The sequence below is a fragment of the Sesamum indicum genome, linkage group LG5 (assembly GCF_026168435.1).
Source record: "Sesamum indicum cultivar Baizhima isolate 11 linkage group LG5, ASM2616843v1, whole genome shotgun sequence".
NCBI classification, from domain to species: Eukaryota; Viridiplantae; Streptophyta; class Magnoliopsida; order Lamiales; family Pedaliaceae; genus Sesamum; species Sesamum indicum.
In genome coordinates, this window is record NC_142661.1 from 3,488,955 (window position 1) to 3,506,994 (window position 18,040).

General features: G+C 37.9%; 4 protein-coding genes across 8 annotated transcripts; 3 read left to right on the forward strand and 1 right to left on the reverse strand.

The window, feature by feature from the left end:
* LOC105162530 (1-acyl-sn-glycerol-3-phosphate acyltransferase 2) lies at positions 1-6,838 on the forward strand. Of its 3 annotated transcripts, none has more exons than XM_011080576.3 (12): positions 1-125; positions 259-440; positions 752-874; positions 1,606-1,645; positions 1,750-1,823; positions 2,856-2,915; positions 3,545-3,622; positions 3,731-3,889; positions 5,205-5,330; positions 5,850-5,942; positions 6,095-6,178; positions 6,258-6,838. In XM_011080576.3, exons 2-12 carry the CDS (start codon positions 360-362, stop codon positions 6,498-6,500), a joined length of 1,161 nt encoding a protein of 386 aa, XP_011078878.1. In that variant the 5' UTR covers positions 1-125; positions 259-359; the 3' UTR covers positions 6,501-6,838. The 3 variants fall into 3 exon arrangements, with proteins under 3 accessions (XP_011078878.1, XP_011078879.1, XP_020549699.1); XM_011080577.3 differs by having other exon boundaries at positions 64-125; positions 356-440; XM_020694040.2 differs by lacking the exon at positions 1-125 and adding an exon at positions 159-177 and having other exon boundaries at positions 356-440.
* Positions 6,839-7,816: 978 nt separating this feature from the next.
* Positions 7,817-9,760, forward strand: LOC105162529 (small nuclear ribonucleoprotein SmD3b). The gene is made up of 5 exons (XM_011080575.3): positions 7,817-8,168; positions 8,811-8,863; positions 8,941-9,007; positions 9,094-9,150; positions 9,466-9,760. Exons 1-5 carry the CDS (start codon positions 8,010-8,012, stop codon positions 9,526-9,528), a joined length of 399 nt encoding a protein of 132 aa, XP_011078877.1. The 5' UTR covers positions 7,817-8,009; the 3' UTR covers positions 9,529-9,760.
* A 202-nt stretch (positions 9,761-9,962) lies between these two features.
* LOC105162528 (target of rapamycin complex subunit LST8-1) lies at positions 9,963-13,578 on the reverse strand. 3 transcript variants are annotated; one of them, XM_011080571.3, is made up of 12 exons: positions 13,399-13,578; positions 13,226-13,279; positions 13,002-13,136; positions 12,229-12,330; positions 11,994-12,106; positions 11,841-11,910; positions 11,486-11,563; positions 11,159-11,275; positions 10,976-11,070; positions 10,779-10,858; positions 10,610-10,669; positions 9,963-10,510 (listed from the first exon to the last, which is right to left on the reverse strand). In XM_011080571.3, the coding sequence occupies exons 3-12, from the start codon at positions 13,110-13,112 to the stop codon at positions 10,386-10,388; spliced, it is 951 nt and encodes a 316-aa protein (XP_011078873.2). In that variant the 5' UTR covers positions 13,113-13,136; positions 13,226-13,279; positions 13,399-13,578; the 3' UTR covers positions 9,963-10,385. The 3 variants fall into 3 exon arrangements, with proteins under 3 accessions (XP_011078873.2, XP_088737009.1, XP_011078875.2); XM_088880883.1 differs by having other exon boundaries at positions 13,426-13,577; XM_011080573.3 differs by lacking the exon at positions 13,226-13,279.
* A 484-nt stretch (positions 13,579-14,062) lies between these two features.
* On the forward strand, positions 14,063-16,296 carry LOC105162527 (H/ACA ribonucleoprotein complex subunit 4). Its single transcript, XM_011080568.3, has one exon. The coding sequence runs from the start codon at positions 14,229-14,231 to the stop codon at positions 16,020-16,022; it is 1,794 nt and encodes a 597-aa protein (XP_011078870.2). The 5' UTR covers positions 14,063-14,228; the 3' UTR covers positions 16,023-16,296.
* The last annotated feature ends 1,744 nt before the right edge of the window (positions 16,297-18,040 follow it).

Below are 18,040 nucleotides of genomic sequence, written 5' to 3' on the forward strand. Positions count from 1 at the left end.
AAAGCGATTAATTAATACTAATATATACATATATATATATATGTATTGGTTTCTCCTTCACAGGCTGTCGTATCTTGTACGGTACAACTCCACTTAGAGGGAGGAGTCCGACCCCCACGGACACAGTAACATTTCTCTTGCTACTCTGCTCGAAACACCAAAAAGCAATTATTTGCAGTAAATAAATGCATTGATTTATTTATCATCGAATTGAAATCTTGATTTTGTTTCTGCACATTTTCCCTATATTTATTGCAGCAGTTCGTTCTCCCCTCTTTCTCCGCTCGCTCGCTTACTCAGATAATTTCGGATCAAAAAGCTCAATTTATATCGATACATACGTATTTATACGTAGGTATATGGCGTTTCCAGCCGCCGTTGTTATTGTGCCGTTAGGCGTTCTCTTCTTCATGTCTGGCCTCGTCGTTAATTTAATCCAGGTGTGTGTTGTAAAGGAAAGATTAGGATCAAATTGTATTTAGGGTTGGTTGTTTGAGATGTTGTTTTGTTTTTATTATGATTATTTGAGCTAATGGGAGCAAATCAAGTAGGGATTTGCTTTTTTTATTTTGGGGTGGGGGGACGACATCATTCGTGTAGTTCTGTAGTTGTTGTTTAGTTCTTACTCAGAACTCAGAAAGATTTTTGTATGTTTCACGCTTAGTGATGGTTCTTGATTTAATTTTCTCATGTTTTATGTTGTCGAGGACTAGTGATAACTGGAAGGGTCTTTTCTTTCTGGATTTTTCAGGCAATATGCTATGTGCTAATAAGGCCTCTGTCAAAGAACACTTACAGGAGGATAAACAGGGAGGTGGCAGAACTTTTATGGCTCGAGCTTGTGTGGCTCGTCGATTGGTGGGCTGGTGTCAAGGTGAATATTTGTGAAATATGGTAGTGAAATAATTTTGGGTGATCAAAGCACTATACTTTGTTATAGTATAGTAGCATTGCTAATCGTTTCACAGAATTTATAGCTTTGACTTGCTTATTACTATGTGCATTTGATTGAGGTGTGATATCACATAGTATCACTAGATATTAGCCCTTAATACAGTGTGAAGATGCATATTTGTTTTGGGAGATCGTGACTATTGGGTGAAGGTGCCTGATGTTAAAACACATCAAGTGCTGAAAAAAATTTAAAGAGGGGCTTCAATGCAATCAATTGATGTGGGCTATGACAACAGATCAAGCACTGTACAGTCAATTGTTGAAGTGCCTCGGTGTTGGATTGTTTCAGATTGTAATGCCATGCGAAGTCATTAAGTTGAACACGTTCAGATGTACTTTGAGATTGTAGTTAATAAAGCTTCTAGCAATAATCATATTAATTTTATTTGCTTTAGATGGAAAATTTTGAGATTGTAGATTATGTTATGTCTTTAGATTCTGCTCACTGTACAACGCAGACCTCAAAGCCTAACAATATCTTTTAGCTTGTTAGTGGAGGAATGTGTTGATGCTGGTCTTGCATTTGATAGTGAGTGATCTGGTAGTGCATGAGTTCTGTTGCTATCTGAAACTTTGAATAGGAAAAAGATATAGAGTTCAACCTGTTAATTTTCTTCACTGTCTCATACTTCACTGATAATTTTGTTGCAGATTGAAATTTACACTGATGCTGAGACCTTTAAATTGATGGGTAAGTCCACAAGGTTTCTTGATGGGGTCTGATTTACTTCTTTATGTCTGAAAATTGTTCTCTTGCTTGAGTCGCTTATATTTGGTTATGCTGGTAATTTCCAGGTAAAGAACATGCACTTGTCATATGTAACCACAGAAGTGACATTGATTGGCTTGTTGGATGGATTCTGGCTCAGGTTTGCCATCTGCCTGCTTCTTTGTTACTAGTATATGCATCTTTGTATTTATTATGGAGAATATCCGTGCTTTCTCTATCTGTATTGCTGTCATCAAACCTAGGGCACACCACTAATGCATTTTGTTGATCCAAGTTTTGAGTTAAAAAGTGAGCGTTCACTTTGATATAATGCAATTTGAATTTCTGAGCATTGAAACTTATGCATCCAACAGAATAACATATTTTCAGAGATGTACAGACCATTTCATTGTGTAGTGTCACCGGGTTTATTTCGGGTGGGTGGGGTGGGGGGGGTTGTTCATGCATGGCAAATCCATAGACACGTGGAAAATACATTAGCTCCATTTGCAATGAATGACCATTTAGGTTATTGTCACGCGGGATTATTTTTCCCACTAAACTGTTTGCATACACACATGAATGAGGCCAGAATGAATTGGACATGCCTGTCCTCTTTTTTGGTTAGGTGGAACGGAAAAGTGGAAAAGAAAGGATCTATTGTGTGTTTATTCTCATAATGTGCAATATATTACATATGGTATACAGTTTTCCACATATTTTATTTAAATGTATGCCTACACATGTCTATTTACAATGAAAAATTAATTTAACAGTGGTCCTATATATTACCTGTGTACATATTCTATACATGTACATTAGAGATTCATGTAGCTTAGAGGGTTTTGGTTTTGGTACCTAGTTATCCCTATTTGAATGAGAATAAGGATTTCATCCAGTTGTAGGTTGTAATGACTCTGTTAGCGTCCTCACTGCCAAAATGTTTTTTTTTTTTTTCACTTCCTACAATGCGTATCGAGTCTCGATGAGCTCGAAATAGAAGTTTGCCACATTCATTTTTGGAGTTGCCATTTTCTTATACCAACATGCCAGTAGGAACTAGTCTTTAGTGATAGCATGATAAACAATGTGCAAAGTATAAAAAGTCCAGTCATGCTTGATAAGCTGTTTCTTTAGTGTGATCTCGACTATGAAGCTTGTACTTGCTGACTTTGGGATATTTTAATGACAGCGTTCAGGTTGCCTTGGTAGCACATTAGCTGTTATGAAGAAATCATCGAAGTTCCTTCCTGTAAGTACCTGATATTGACCCTTTTGATATTGTATTGATCCTGAAGTCCTTCTCAACGTTGCATTATTAAAGAATGGATATTTCAAGCCGTTTGTACATTTGAAAACTTTACTACAATGGTTTGCCGGATCATGCTAAAGTCTGAGCAACAATTGTTCAGTTATAAAGTATTTAAACTTTTTTATTGTCCTTTTCTTTTGGTTGCACATGTCCAATGTGATCACTGTCCAACAACGATATAGAGTTAAAGTTGATAAGTACAGAATTATTTGACTTAATAGCATTGATAGGGGGTACAGAGAGATTATATCTTTCATAAAGTTATTTTAAGTTTTAACTGAAGGTTCTTAAAGTAATCTTGTTTGGGGTATATTCCCCAGGACCCACTACCACTCAAGAAGGTGCGGAATTTGTATAAAAGATGTCTTTAGTCCTTGTCTTTTCCTCTCTTTTATTTGCCAAAATACATTCATCAAATCTTGTCAATCAAATAAAACTTAGTCTATCCCTGCTATCTTGCTGTTGTATGCTTGTTTATGTAATTTGCTTCTTGCCCTTTTCCTTATATTTTCATTGTAGATGCAAAAACACATGCTCAAAAAGTGCGCTGTTACCATTGACCTATGCAGGTGATAGGATGGTCCATGTGGTTCTCTGAGTATCTCTTTCTCGAAAGAAGCTGGGCGAAAGATGAAAACACCTTAAAGGTACTGTGATGATACACTATTTCACAATGGGTACCACAATGCATATTTTCATGTTTCTCTTTTGCTTTATATGCATATCATTAAAAATTTAGTCGAAATCTATTGCAGACAGGACTTCAACGGCTAAGGGATTTCCCTCGGCCATTTTGGCTGGCACTTTTTGTTGAGGGTACTCGCTTCACACAGGCAAAACTCTTAGCTGCTCAAGAATATGCTTCGTCAACAGGGCTACCCATTCCGAGAAATGTTTTGATTCCTCGAACTAAGGTTCCAACTTTACTTCTTCTAAGATGGATTACTTCGTCCTGTATTGCTATCCTGAAGCTCTATGTCCATTTTATTTTGTACATTTCCAGTTTCCAAAACTTAAAAGACTTGAAGATTTCTTGTTTAATCTTTTATTATTTTGTGAGCTATGTAACTGTGGTGCCTAAGCTAATGTGTTTCAATTTTAGTACATGCCTGTCCATAATTGTGGCTTTACATTATCAGAGAATTTTTTGTGCCTCATAGTTGATAAAACAAGCCTATTTGTCATCATGATGATGTCCTTTCTTGAAAAAGCTAGCTCCATTTGGTTATGCTTTGTAATCTTGACATGAAAAACGATTTCGAGATGGTGCATTGGCATCACTGTTCTTGTCCAAGTATGCTTGGAATGTCAGACAATGGGAATGTGTTTGGATGAGAAAATGATCTCGTGTTGAAATTAATTATATGGTTGACATTATTGTACCTCTGAGAATAATCCATAAGCCATATGATAGGCAATAATAAGATTAATGGTCTATAAGAAACACCAAATATTTGTTGATATTATTTTGGTGTCTTGTTCTGCCTGCCTTTATCAACAAAAACAATGAAGGGAAAGTTTATTGCCCTTAATTCATCGAAGTCCACTACCCTTGGAGAATAAAAAGAGGAGAAAAGGAAGAAAAAGAGTGATCATGCTGAGGTGAAAGAGGTTGCTATAAAAGAGGAAAAAGAGTAATAGGAGGGTCACAAAATAGAAATAAAAGATTTGGTGCCAATGGGGCTGGTGTATTAGGAATGTGGCGTTGGCAGCAGAACTGGGTAGAAGACAGTATACAGAGGCAATAAATGAACGGTGGTGATGACCACAAGGGTTAGAAGGCTGGCATGTCTCCAATGAGGTTGAGGTGGAATTGATGTAGATTTGATGAGAGATGAACTCTATGATGTAAACTAACCTTTCTAGATGAACTTGAATTCCGAAAATTCAATTGTTCAGTTTCTGAAAAACAAAAACTGCACAAGTTGGGTTTAGAGAATTAGTAAATGTAACCCAAAGAGGAGTTGGGAAGAGTAAATCACACAGGCCTTGTCTTTTTTATTCCTTGTTTGCATTGGCCTTAATAGGATGTTCTCATATTGCTCTCATGAAACCCATCTAATTAAGCAGTTGATATTCTTTTATGAGGATTTAGTGGCCTTTTCTATCTAATTTATATGGAGCTGAAGAATTTTTGTTAATTTTCCTTTTGTATTTCTGCCGTGTTTGTTCTGCGAGATCTCAAGTTATTCAATATGCTCAGCATTGTCCACTTGGGTGCTTTTTCAGGGTTTTGTTACAGCAGTAAGCCATATGCGCTCATTTGTTCCAGCCATTTATGATGCTACTGTTGCTATACCCAAAACATCTCCCACACCAACCATGCTAAGACTCTTTAAAGGGCAGTCTTCTGTGGTAAGTCTGCAACATCTTATAGCTTAGTACTTGGTTCAGATTTGGTTAAGATTATGGCAATATCATCTGGTCAAGAGGTAGTTGGTGTGGCTTCTTATGGTCTACCTTAGTTTAAAGTCCTCTGTGGACTGAAAGATCATACAGGTTGCATGAAAGATTTGCATTAATTGCAGGAACTGGAGTTTGCTTTTCTAGAAATCATTTATAGTATACTATGCAGGTAGAACAAAGAACTGTCAAATGCAAGGAAATTCAGGACTTAAATATTTAATTGGAACACTTTGTTTCAGATGAAGCATCTGCAATGAGATGCTGAAAGTAATGAGCATATAATCTGGTCTTCTATGTCGAAATATGCTTTAGGTTTTATTATTTCCTGGAGTACTAATTCACTACATTTTCAAATTGTGCATCTCAAAAGTAGAAGACGTCTACAGAAAATCTGATAATATTTCCAAGACTCCAAATTCTTTTCTCCTTTTCTTTTCCAGAACTTTAATGTTAATATATGTTCTTTAGATTCATGTCCACCTCAAGCGACATTTGATGAACGATTTGCCAGAAACAGATGAAGCAGTTGCCCAATGGTGTAGAGATGCCTTTGTAGCTAAGGTGCATCACATTTCTCTTATTCATTGTTTGATATTCCCATTTCCCCCAACAGTTTTGGCCCTTAAGGAGAAAAACACAGAATTATACGAAGTACTATCTATCTGGTTGCAAGAAAACCATAGCTCACTTCCATGATTTGCTTCTCTAAACAGGACAAGTTATTGGACAGACATATAGCCGAGGGTACCTTTGGGGAACAACTGCAAAACACTGGGCGGCCCGTAAAATCCCTTTTGGTAATAACTTGGTTAATTTCTTTTGTATTGCATTACTTCCCCATATTAAGCAAATATAAATCGATTCTTGCGATAACAGGTTGTCAGTTCTTGGGCAATTTTGCTTATCTTGGGAACTATGAAAGTTATCCAGTGGTTCTCACTTTTCTCTTCATGGAAAGGAATCATTTTTTCAGCTGTTGCTCTAGCAGTCATCACAATTCTCATGCAAATCTTGATCCAGTTCTCCCAGTCAGAGCGGTCAACTCCCGCCAAAGTCGCACCGGCTAAGCACAAGAGTGTGACAGAATCCTCAGCGAGTAGACTAGACAAACATCAGTAAGTGAACTGTATATCTTGGACGATAGAAATTGTCGGCCTTATTATCAGTGGCCAATCTCCTGAGCCAAAACACGCATTATCCAACAAGTTATTTGTCCAATTATGTCTGTAATTTTCTAACAGTTAACACGCTTGTGCTTGATTTTTGTGGACAACTACAGGCTGTATCAATTGATTAGTTCTGTCATGACTAGGAAAAAGAAACACCCCATCCCGATGGGCTTTTGTTTTAGGTTTTAGCTTGAATGCAATGTGTGGATTCAATTGCTTTTTTTGAAATAGGAAGTCTAGACACTGCTACAGAATTTTGTACTCAATACTAAAACTTGTTTCTCTCTCTCTCTCTCTCTCTCTCTCTCTCTCTCTCTCTCTCCCCCTGTGTCTGTCTGTCTTGGAGTTGTTTATCCGTGTGTATAGTTATCTGTTATGATGCTAGTTCTCTCCATTTTATCCTGTCTTCTTACTAGGAATTTTGAAGCGTTGGAGAAAGAAAGTGTGTACACTGTGTGATGAATCGGACTTGTCTTTGGTCAAATCCATAACTTTATGTCGCGTTGAGGCAACTGCGATTATTATTACGCGAGATTGAGTTTGAGATAATGCCCAAACCCAATTGAGAAAAAAGTTATTGATATAAAAATCTGAAACAAAATACATAATTTGTTTTAATATCATTGACATCCTTTTCAAAGTATAATAAGCATGAGAATTTGATTTTCCTAGACCTGCACTCTTTCATATTTGTAACATTTTATCAATGATGTCTTCGTCTAGTTGTAAATACTGAGATTTTATAAATAAATTTAAGGTGATAAATTTGAATTCTACCAGACGTGTGAGTATTTGTTTTATTTAATTCGAGTTTATAGTAATATAAATTTATTTATTGAATCAATTTATTGATATTATTATAATTATGTTATCTCTGTTTCTATCAAAAAAGTATTTGTTACATTTTGAATATAAATAATTTTATAACATCTTGTTCCAATTATATTATTTTTTCCATAAAAACAACAATTATATAATTACATAAATATTTTAATAACTTGAAGAATATTAATTTAATTAATAAATTAATATAACTGACAATTATAATAAACTCACATAAAATAAGATAAATATCCACACATTCAGTGGAATCCAAATACACGATATCAAACTTGTTATTTTACATCATCTTCAACAACATGACTTGGCAAATTCTGAACCCTGAAGTGAAAAATCTGAAAGTAGAGGGGCATTTGTGCAATGAAAGCAAAAATTAAAGAAGTTTGGCTATTGACAATACTGTCCTTCCCCACACGCCCTTATGTACGACCCGCGCTCCCCTGTTCAGAGAGTTTTTCTCAGTTGCCCTAATTTCTGTGAACTGCGTATCTCTGGAACGAAATTTTGAAGCGGGTCTTCCAATCTCCCTTGCATTTGGGGGATCTACGCTTTTGGGCTTTGTTGCATTTGTTGAAGTATATAGAAAGAGTGCGTAGTTGTTTGTGAGGAAGAATAAAGGATGAGTCGGAGCTTAGGGATTCCGGTGAAGCTGCTGCACGAGGCGTCGGGACACGTGGTGACGGTGGAGCTGAAGAGCGGGGAACTGTACCGCGGAAGTATGGTCGAGTGCGAGGATAATTGGAATTGCCAGTTAGAAAATATCACTTATACTGCTAAGGTATAAATTCTTGAATGATCTGTTTGCTTTCACAGCAGTAGTGTGGTACTTGTTGGGAGATTTCGGGTTTTCATTTTCTATTTTTTTGACCTGTAATACTTGTAGTTTTTGTGCTTTTTAAAACCCTAGTAGATGTTAAACCCTAGGAAGAAGATGTGGAGTGGCAATTATGTAATTCATTGAGATTCTTTTCTTTTTCTTTTAGTTTTTTGTTGTTGGCACCAATGCTCTGGTATGCTATTTATTAAACCTTTAAAGGCTTCGGAAGAAAATTTGAAGTGGCTAATTTACACCTTTAATCCTCTATTTTTGTTGTGTAATTCTAGTTGAGTACCAAACTAGGTATATCTAAGGGACCCTGGTACCGAAGAATTGATGAATGATTCTTTGTTACTCCAAAGACGAAGATAGAGTTATTAGTGCTGTTATAATTGTAAGCGGCTTAGTGCTTACACTAATATATGGCTAAAACAAGTGATGGCTTGTCAAGATTAAGAATATGAAGATGCTATGTCTATGGTGTGTATGGTCGACTGTAGCAATGCACAATACCCAAGTGTCTGGCTTCAATATTTTTGTGCTGGTTTTAGTTGTCTAAATTGTCAACTTGTATTTGAATTGCTGCTCATAACTGTATTACAGGATGGGAAGGTCTCACAACTCGAGCATGTTTTCATTAGAGGCAGCAAAGTCAGGTGCATACTCGTTTTCTTATTACGGGGTCGTGTGGTTGCATCACCTTTTGGATGTTACTAATGCTGAATTTTACCAGGTTCATGGTAATTCCAGATATGCTTAAAAATGCTCCCATGTTTAAGCGTTTGGAAGCTAGGATTAAGGTACCATTCTGTTGCGTTTAAGTTCATTTCTTCATTTTGTGATTTTCTGTACATAATTTTGCTTATCACCATTTACTTTCCAACAGGGCAAGGGTTCATCACTTGGAGTAGGACGTGGACGTGCAGTTGCAATGCGAGCCAGAGTAAGTTCTTTCTTCTATGGTGGTTAATAATGTAATCTGTGAACAATATTTGATGTTTGATATTGGTGATAATAATTTGTCCAACAAAAATATTAAGTATTCTTTTTCCCTCTGTGCTGGAGTTCCATGAGAGATCATTGGTCTTAAAGTCTTTTGGCTTTGGGCTGTTACCTGAAGTTGTTATGTGCCAAAACTTGTTTCTGTTTATAAGATAGTGGTGTGCTGGGAACTAAAAATAGGACTGCATTGATTCAATAAACAGTAAAAGTCATTTCAATTGTGGATCCACCTGACTCTTGAATTTCTCAATGGTAGGCTCAGGCTGCTGGTCGTGGAGCTGCTCCTGGTAGGGGTGCTGTCCCACCTGTACGGAGGTGATCTTATCCCATTATTGGCATTACAGGTCTCATGAAGTGGGCATGTCCATTGTAGCCAACCATGGTCGATCCTTGGTCTTGTTCCCCATGTTCCCAGCTGTTGTAATGCTTTCGTGTCTAAATGAGAACTTGCTATGAGTTAGATGAAATGTGACTGATTTTCTAATGGCTGTAACTGGAGTTTGTTGTAGTGTTTTGATCAGGTGGCAATTGAGCTTTAAAATTTGAAATCACTTTATGTTTGTCCAAATCTTCATTTCCACTTGCATCTATTAAACTCAAGTAAATGACCAGTAGTAAACCTGCTCTCTCTTGCTATTAAGTCTATGAATTAAATCTCTACAACTTGTATTTGCTTTATGCTGCTACTTTGTTGTTTGTTTCCGTGTGATATATTTGAAAACAACTATCTTATTTAATAAACACACAAAGAACTGTGATCCATCAATTATATAATACTTGACCATTCTTTGAAGGAAAAATTCTAGTGCTTCCAAAATTCAACGGAGGGACTGTTAACATTTGTAATGTTTGTCAATGGCAAACCTCCCAGTAACATCTCCATAACAAGTTGGAATGTTCAGTACAAGGATGAACTAGTGGTACATGATGGTCCCTCCATGAGCAGAACTGAAAGTCATTCTGATATATTAAGGTTAATGTGTGCTTAATATCAAGTCCCTTTTTCATGCCAACCCAGCAACATTTTCAACATTAGCAACAGAGATGCTTCACATAAACTTGCGTTGCAGTATAAGGTCACAATGTGAAAGGAAACCATAATGAGAGATCGTTCCATGTGTTGCAGTATAAGGTCACAATGTGAAAGGAAACCAAGAATGAGAGATCGTTCCATGTTCAGCATGAAGGTTCCGTCCCATCGTGGAGAGCACAGCACACAGTTGCTTTTTGGTGACCCTTGTAGACTTTAATTTCCTCACCGTTGGCCATGGACCATAGTCTTGCAGTTGAATCAGAAGAAGCTGCAATTGGAATTTTCATCAGTGCACAAAAGTAGCGCAATCTTGGTATTCACTTTTGCTAACTACTCCAATATATAGATTGTCATTTCATTACCGTACCTGTGATTAAAAATGCACCATCAACAGAGAAAACACAGTCCCATACCCAGCGCTGGTGTCCTGAAAAGCATGCCAACAAGATTAATCTTAAAGCCTGATGAAAAAAAGTATATACGATTAACAAAAAGCAAGACAAAAAACAGCCTGCCTAAACAGGTAAAATACATACCTACTAATGTTTTTTCTAAAGTAAAACCATCCACATTCCATATTTTGACTGTATGGTCAGAGGATGCGGTGGCAAGGTACCTGAAAAATTCCTTATTCAGTATAAAGCCCAGACATAAAAGGACCAAAGCACTAACTAAAGACCCAAATAGAAAACAAAACAGTTTGGAGCTACGAGGATGCCCCATTTATCCTCACCGATTAGGTTCACACAACTCCGGAGAAAGGAGACATTTAAGAATATATCCTTCATGAGCCTGTAGTTTATGAAGTGGCTCGAAATTGGTCATAGTCTGCAATGGACATATTGAACTTGTGACTATTAAACTGTCAACAAGAGAACAACAGTCAAACTAACATATGAATTCATGTATGTCTCACCTGCGTCCCTCGCAACAAACGCCATACATAGCATGTCCCACGGTTGTTGGCTGCAACCACCAAGCTTCCGTCCCACATTACAGTCAAGGATCGTACCGCTGTATCCACCTCGGGGACCTGAATTATACATCATTTCCAGTTTTTGCAATTATTATCGAAATGCTTTTGTGTTGCATAAAAACAGTGTTATCTTTACAACCTACTTGAGTAGATACAATCATAGAATTCACATTCTATATCTAGCAATCACACTGTATGATAAAAAGAAGCCTGAAGACAGGTTTTATGCCGAACTTAACAATCGGGGTATAACAGTTAGCTACTAACCAACTCACAGCTGCAAGCATTTGCTGTCAAATCCCAGACACGAATGTTACCATTTTGGTCCCCTGATATCAGTTCAGTCTGCAAATCGCATAGAGAGGGAAACATAACCATCTTCCATGAAAAAAAAAATAAGGATTCATTGAAAAAATGCTTACGCAGAAGAGAATCTGGAATCATGAGGAATCCTTGGCCATGAGAACATAAAAAGAGCCAGTTTCATTCAGAAAATGCAGATAAAGATATGCTAACATCTTATGACATACGAACCCCAAAAGTAAACACTAATTCAACCAGCTACTTTCCTTAGCACTAACTCACATGGTACAAATTTCCACACCTTGAAGAGAAATCATACCTGATTCGGGTGCAAAACAACAGTATTAACTGCCGCACGACTTTCATATTCCCTTTGGCAACCTGGTGCCCTATGTCATTCAGAATGGAAGAGGATCAGAATCAACATAAACGTCATCAAAGGAAACACAATGACAAATTCTCATCATTGTACCTCAAGTCCCAAATCTTCACAGTGCCATCTTCAGAACCTGAATACATCCAATTCCCATCGCACTGAAATCCAACTGCCATTACATTATTAGTGTGAGAATCATAGCTCATCACCTGACATCAAAGAAAAGACAGCTAAGACTAAGCTGAAGACAGAACCTATTAAAAGTTGAGCTCTCTTGGAGGAGACAATACAATTAAATAATTAAAAATATATAAACAGGTGAGAAGCATACAGGTTGAGGGCTGTTTGAATTGACATCAAACAGTCGAATATGAGGATTTCCAGCTGCAGCTAGGCAGCGCTTATCTGGCGTAATCTCGAGTCTGTTTACTTGCTGTCCAGAGAAAATGGATGCATCAGATTCTAAAGACAATTCCCAATATCTATATTTGCTCTGTGGGTGCGTTATATTATGCTATATGTGGGTTAGAATAGTCAGAAGAGGTACTGGAGCAGAAAGCAATCTTATTCTACCTATTCCCTCTAATGCTTTGAGCCAAATGTCAATAAAACAAATACATGATGCCCATTATATCCCTTTTCTTCTTCAAAATTCAATAGGAGATCTGACCTTTCTGTGTAGGAGGAACTAATATCCAAGGTCCAGCTATAAACACAAAATATTTCATTTCTATAAAATTTGATAAAAGACCTAACAACATTTTCATTTAAGTAACTTCCATGTTAACCAACAGCACATATATATGTTGCATCTCGTCAGCACATCACCCAACTCAACATTGCAACCTGGCAGCTCTGTGCTGAAAAGGCCAGTTTGAGACACAACATAAACATCTAACATTAGAAGGCAGCAACCTTTTCTTCCTAAACATTTAACATCAAACACATAAAAATGGTTTGACTCATCAATTAAAACTTATTCAGCTCCCAAAAAGCAGAACCTTTTTCTTAACCCTGAAGCCACCAATAATACACACATTCACATTTTCGAATTCATAACAGAAAGGAAAAAGAATAAAAAATCTGATAACTTCAGAAGCATACAGATTCAGGGTACTGGATTGTCCGATAGCACCGTCCACTTTTCGCTTCCCAGAACCGAATCGTATGATCATAGCTTGCAGTCGCCAAAACCACTGATGGTTGCTGACTCATGTTATTCTCTTCTCTTTTCCCCAGCTAAACAACATCAAATTACATTATCACATGAATCAAAAAAGAAATGATCATTCAAATAAAGAGAGTAAAATGGGTAGCAAGATTCTCACTTCTCTATTGCTCTTTCTCAGCTATCAACAATTACAGAAAAAGGGACCCTCGCTCTAGAATACATACATCAACATCAGGTTGAAGATTACACAAGATACAGCAAATGACGAAGGAGGCATCGACAAGAACATAAATCAGAATATGGGTTTTCAAGATTTCTTTTTTATTTTACCTCAGCGATTAGTTGTAGTCCACACACCTTTTGCAGAAACTCAGACCATTATCAAAGGGGTTTCTTGAATAGTTCAGAGAGAAGGGGCGTTGTCTTTTGCATTTTTTGCTCGGGATTCTGCAGTCTCTCGTCCGAAGAAAGAGTAGTACCTTCGGAGAAGTGAAATGGTAAATTGATTTCCCCTCCCCCCTTTTTATACCTTCTTCCAAAGCTTCTCTATCATTTTCCTTAGTGAATAGTAATTTTTTCTTTTAATTAAAAGAGTTAATTACATTTAAACTTCATCTAAAAATATAACATATCTTTAAAAGAATTTTAAAATTATATTTAAAAGTACAACTATAAATTTGATTGATTCATTAACATAAAAATTAATTTATGAAATTTTTTATTTTAGTTCAATAGAACTCTACCATCTTTTATTTTATAAAAATTATTTTCTTTCAATTGTTAACGATGTGTATTGATTTTGTAATGAATTTCAATATTGAGAGAATTCTATAAATTTACGTGTGCAGGAATGACGTGCCACTGTTGCTAGGATTAAAAATAAATTCTTGACATTGGCCCAATATTAGTAAAACACTTCGGCCCAATAAATTAGTGGGCTCCAATCGGCTGAAGGCCCAAGGAGCACACATCTTCATATGCACCACGAAACATACTAGTAATAATACTTCGCCACCCCTCCAAAAACCCTAAACCCTAATGCTTCAGCAATCTGCCATTTTGCTCACCAGCCTCCGCCTCTAAATAGCCCCTCAATTTTCCTTTTTCCTGTGGAAAACCCTGTTCCTGACCCTGTTCCAGAATCTGCCCGTGGCGCCGCCATGACGGACGTTCAGTTCTCTCACTCGGAGAAGACGAAGAAGAAGAAAAACAAGAGCAAAGATGAGGAAGAAAATGACGCCCTTGATTTCCAGATAAAGCCCCAGAGCTACACCCCACCAGTTGAAACATCTCAGTGGCCAATTCTACTGAAAAATTACGACAAATTGAATGTACGTACCGGGCACTACACTCCCCTTCCCTCTGGCTACTCCCCTTTGAAGCGCCCCTTGGCTGAATACATCAAGTACGGAGTTCTGAATCTTGATAAACCCGCCAATCCTTCTTCGCATGAAGTTGTTGCGTGGATTAAGCGCATTTTGAGAGTGGAGAAAACCGGGCACTCGGGAACCCTCGACCCTAAGGTGACCGGTAATCTGATCGTTTGCATCGACCGAGCCACGCGCTTGGTGAAGTCCCAGCAGGGTGCTGGGAAAGAGTATGTCTGTGTTGCTAGGTTGCATTCGAAGGTGCCTGATGTTGCGAAAGTGGCTAGAGCACTTGAGACTCTCACAGGTGCGGTGTTTCAGCGACCCCCTTTGATTTCCGCTGTGAAGAGGCAACTGCGCATTAGGACTATTTATGAGAGTAAGCTGCTTGAGTATGATGCCGACAGGCATTTGGTTGTTTTCTGGATTTCGTGTGAGGCGGGAACTTATGTGAGGACGATGTGTGTGCATTTAGGCCTTTTGTTAGGTGCGGGAGCGCATATGCAGGAGTTGAGGAGGGTTCGGTCAGGAATTATGGGTGAGAAGGATAATATGGTGACGATGCATGATGTGATGGATGCGCAGTGGGTTTATGATAATTATAGGGATGAGAGTTATTTGAGAAGGGTGGTTATGCCCTTGGAAGTGCTTTTGACTAGTTATAAGAGGCTTGTCGTGAAGGATTCAGCAGTCAATGCTATTTGTTATGGAGCGAAGTTGATGATTCCGGGTTTGTTGAGGTTTGAAAATGACATTGAGGTTGGTGAGGAGGTAGTGTTGATGACAACAAAGGGGGAGGCAATCGCATTGGGGATAGCAGAGATGACTACTGCAGTGATGGCTACTTGTGATCACGGAACGGTTGCGAAGATTAAGAGGGTGGTGATGGATAGGGATACCTACCCTAGGAAATGGGGATTGGGTCCTAGGGCGTCAATGAAGAAGAAACTTATTGCTGAAGGGAAGTTGGATAAGCATGGGAAGCCAACTGAGAGCACACCTGCTGAGTGGTTGAGGAATGTCGTCTTGCCTACTGGAGGGGATTCTGTGGTTGCCAGTCTTGCAGCAGCTGAGCCTCAGCCTTCAAAAGCAGAGAATGTGAAGAGTGCTGCTGTTGAGGTTGAGGAGAAAAAGAAGAGGAAAAAACATAAGGATGGGGAAGATGAGGGAGAGAAGGGGCATAAGCGAAAGCGAGATACTGTTGATGGTAGTCCTGCAACTGAGGCTGTTGCTAAGAAAGCCAAGGCGGAAGCTGAGGAAGTTCTTCAGGTGAAAGAAAAGGCCAAATCAGAGGCTGAAGCAGAGAAGAAAGAGAAGAAAAAGAAAAAGAAGAAAGACGGTGAAGAAACTGTAGCTTCTGATGGTGAGAAACCAAAGCAGCAAAAGAAGAAGGATAAAGTGAAAGATGAATCTGTGTCATCAGATGAGGAGAAGTCTGAGAAAAAGAAGAAAAAGAAGCATAAGAAAGCAGAAAATGGTGACTCTGATTTACCCGCTGCTGTGGATGGAAATGATGGTGAAGAAAGTAAAAGTGAGAAGAAAAAGGAGAAGAAAAAGAAGCAGCACAAAGATGTCGAAGAGGAGTAGATGTGAGAGTTTAGGTCTGAACCTCAGTTATGGAATGATGCCCCATGCTCTAAATCATCCTGGATCATATACCCTATGAAGTTTTGATGTCTGTTTGACATACATTTATCATTCCTTGCCCACCTTGCCCGTTCACACCTGAACTTGGTTTTGAGTAATAGCATGTTAGCTTTACATTGTTTTCCTTTCATCAACTTTTTCAAGGTCATGTACTTTATGATCGAGGATGTTTTTCGTTTCCTAATATGATAGTAACATAAATCATGTTCTTGGACATAGTGCTTAATATGAGCGAAGGATAAAGACCTTTCCCACAAGCTCAATACGATCTCTGTATTCTTGTTCTATTATTTGAGTTCTTACTCGATGGATGGCGTGCTGTCAGTGAAGGGCATTGAGTTGATGTTCTCTTCAATGAGGGCAGCTAAAGTACCTAGTCTTGTCAAAAATTTGATGACCCTGAAGCACAAATCATTTGTTGCATCTGCAGTGCACTGTCTGACCATTTATCTGAGATTGAAGATAGTGGATTCTTATATGTCATAAACTAATGAAACTTCAATTCTTGTATTCACTTACCCACCTTTGGAGCATAGAGCATGGGTTGGGGTTGCAATCTTGCAGTTAATTCCAATCCAGTGAAGTTTAAACTTACATAAATAGAATCAAAGTCTACTTTAAAGATACCAAAATATCAAGATTTATGTTCAAATACACTGCGTTTTGATGTTGGTACACTGGAAGATAATACAAAACTCAAGTGTCAGAGAAAAGTTGAATGCTCTTTGCATTGGAATGAAAACGGTAATGGCATAAGTCCTTAATCTTTGTACCACTTCTTACTAAAGTCGTCGTTGGGACACCGCGATTTAATTTTATCGAGAATAACATCCGTAAAGAATATCAAAAACCTTGCTAGGTTTTTGAGTGATCTAGAATGTTATATTTTTGTGGTCCAAGTTTTAGAGAACCACTTACCCGGTTCACTCGGACGGCCCACTATCCAGCCCACGACCCGTTCAACCCGATTCGGACTGCTCCACCACTTAATCGAATAACCTTAGTTTGAGTCCTCATTTTTCTTCTCTCCTTCAAACCGCTCGAACCCTCCTTTGTAACTCCCGGAACTTCTTCATAGTGGCTCCCTTCCATGCCTCATTTCAAAGGGAACCTCAAAGTGGCTCTATTTTATTATATTTCATCCATATCCCAATTCCATTTATTTAAAACCCCTTTGGTGTCATTGACATAACAAACGTCGTTTCTAGTCTACCTCTTTCTATTTCTTTTCTATATATGAAAAGTTCAAAAATCATCATATAATAATCCAGAAATTGCAATAGAAAAGAAATAAGCGAGGTTTGTGATGATTTTTCAATCTTTTCTACTAGGTAATCTAGTATCCTTATGCATGAAGATAATCAATTCGGTCGTTGTGGTCTCTCTCTCTTATCTTCTTTGTATCGTTCCTCCTCCAATATCTCCTGCTTCCATGGATTCCTCCTCAGCCAAATAAATGGCTTAAGGAAAGACTCTATTGCATTGTGTATCTTCATCCCTGCTTCTCCCCTCTTGGCCAAAGACAGAAAATCCAGAATACAAACTGCTTTCTTTTACTCTTCAAAGTTCTTTGTGAATCTGAGTGATTAAGGTCTCTGTGACCAAGAAAGAGAGAGATCTGTATGATCGAGAGACAGAACCTGTTGTAGTGTTTTGGGTAGTAGTGCAATCATGAATCGGTTGTGGGTGTCGGACTTTTGTGACCGTATACCCTTTTTTTTGTGTTCAAAGGATCTGGCTTGAATTTGAGCCTAATTGATACTACAGTATTTCTTTCGTTTAATTTGTTCATATCTTATTATTTTTATAACTATTATAATTTCTGTATTTATTTTGGCCTGTTAAGGAGTTTCGTACTCCATATTCGTTTGTAAAAGTTGGATAGGTATTTCTGATATCCACTCAAAACTAAGAAAGTGAATGGAAAAATATTTGCAGCGAACCCACGAGCAGCGGCC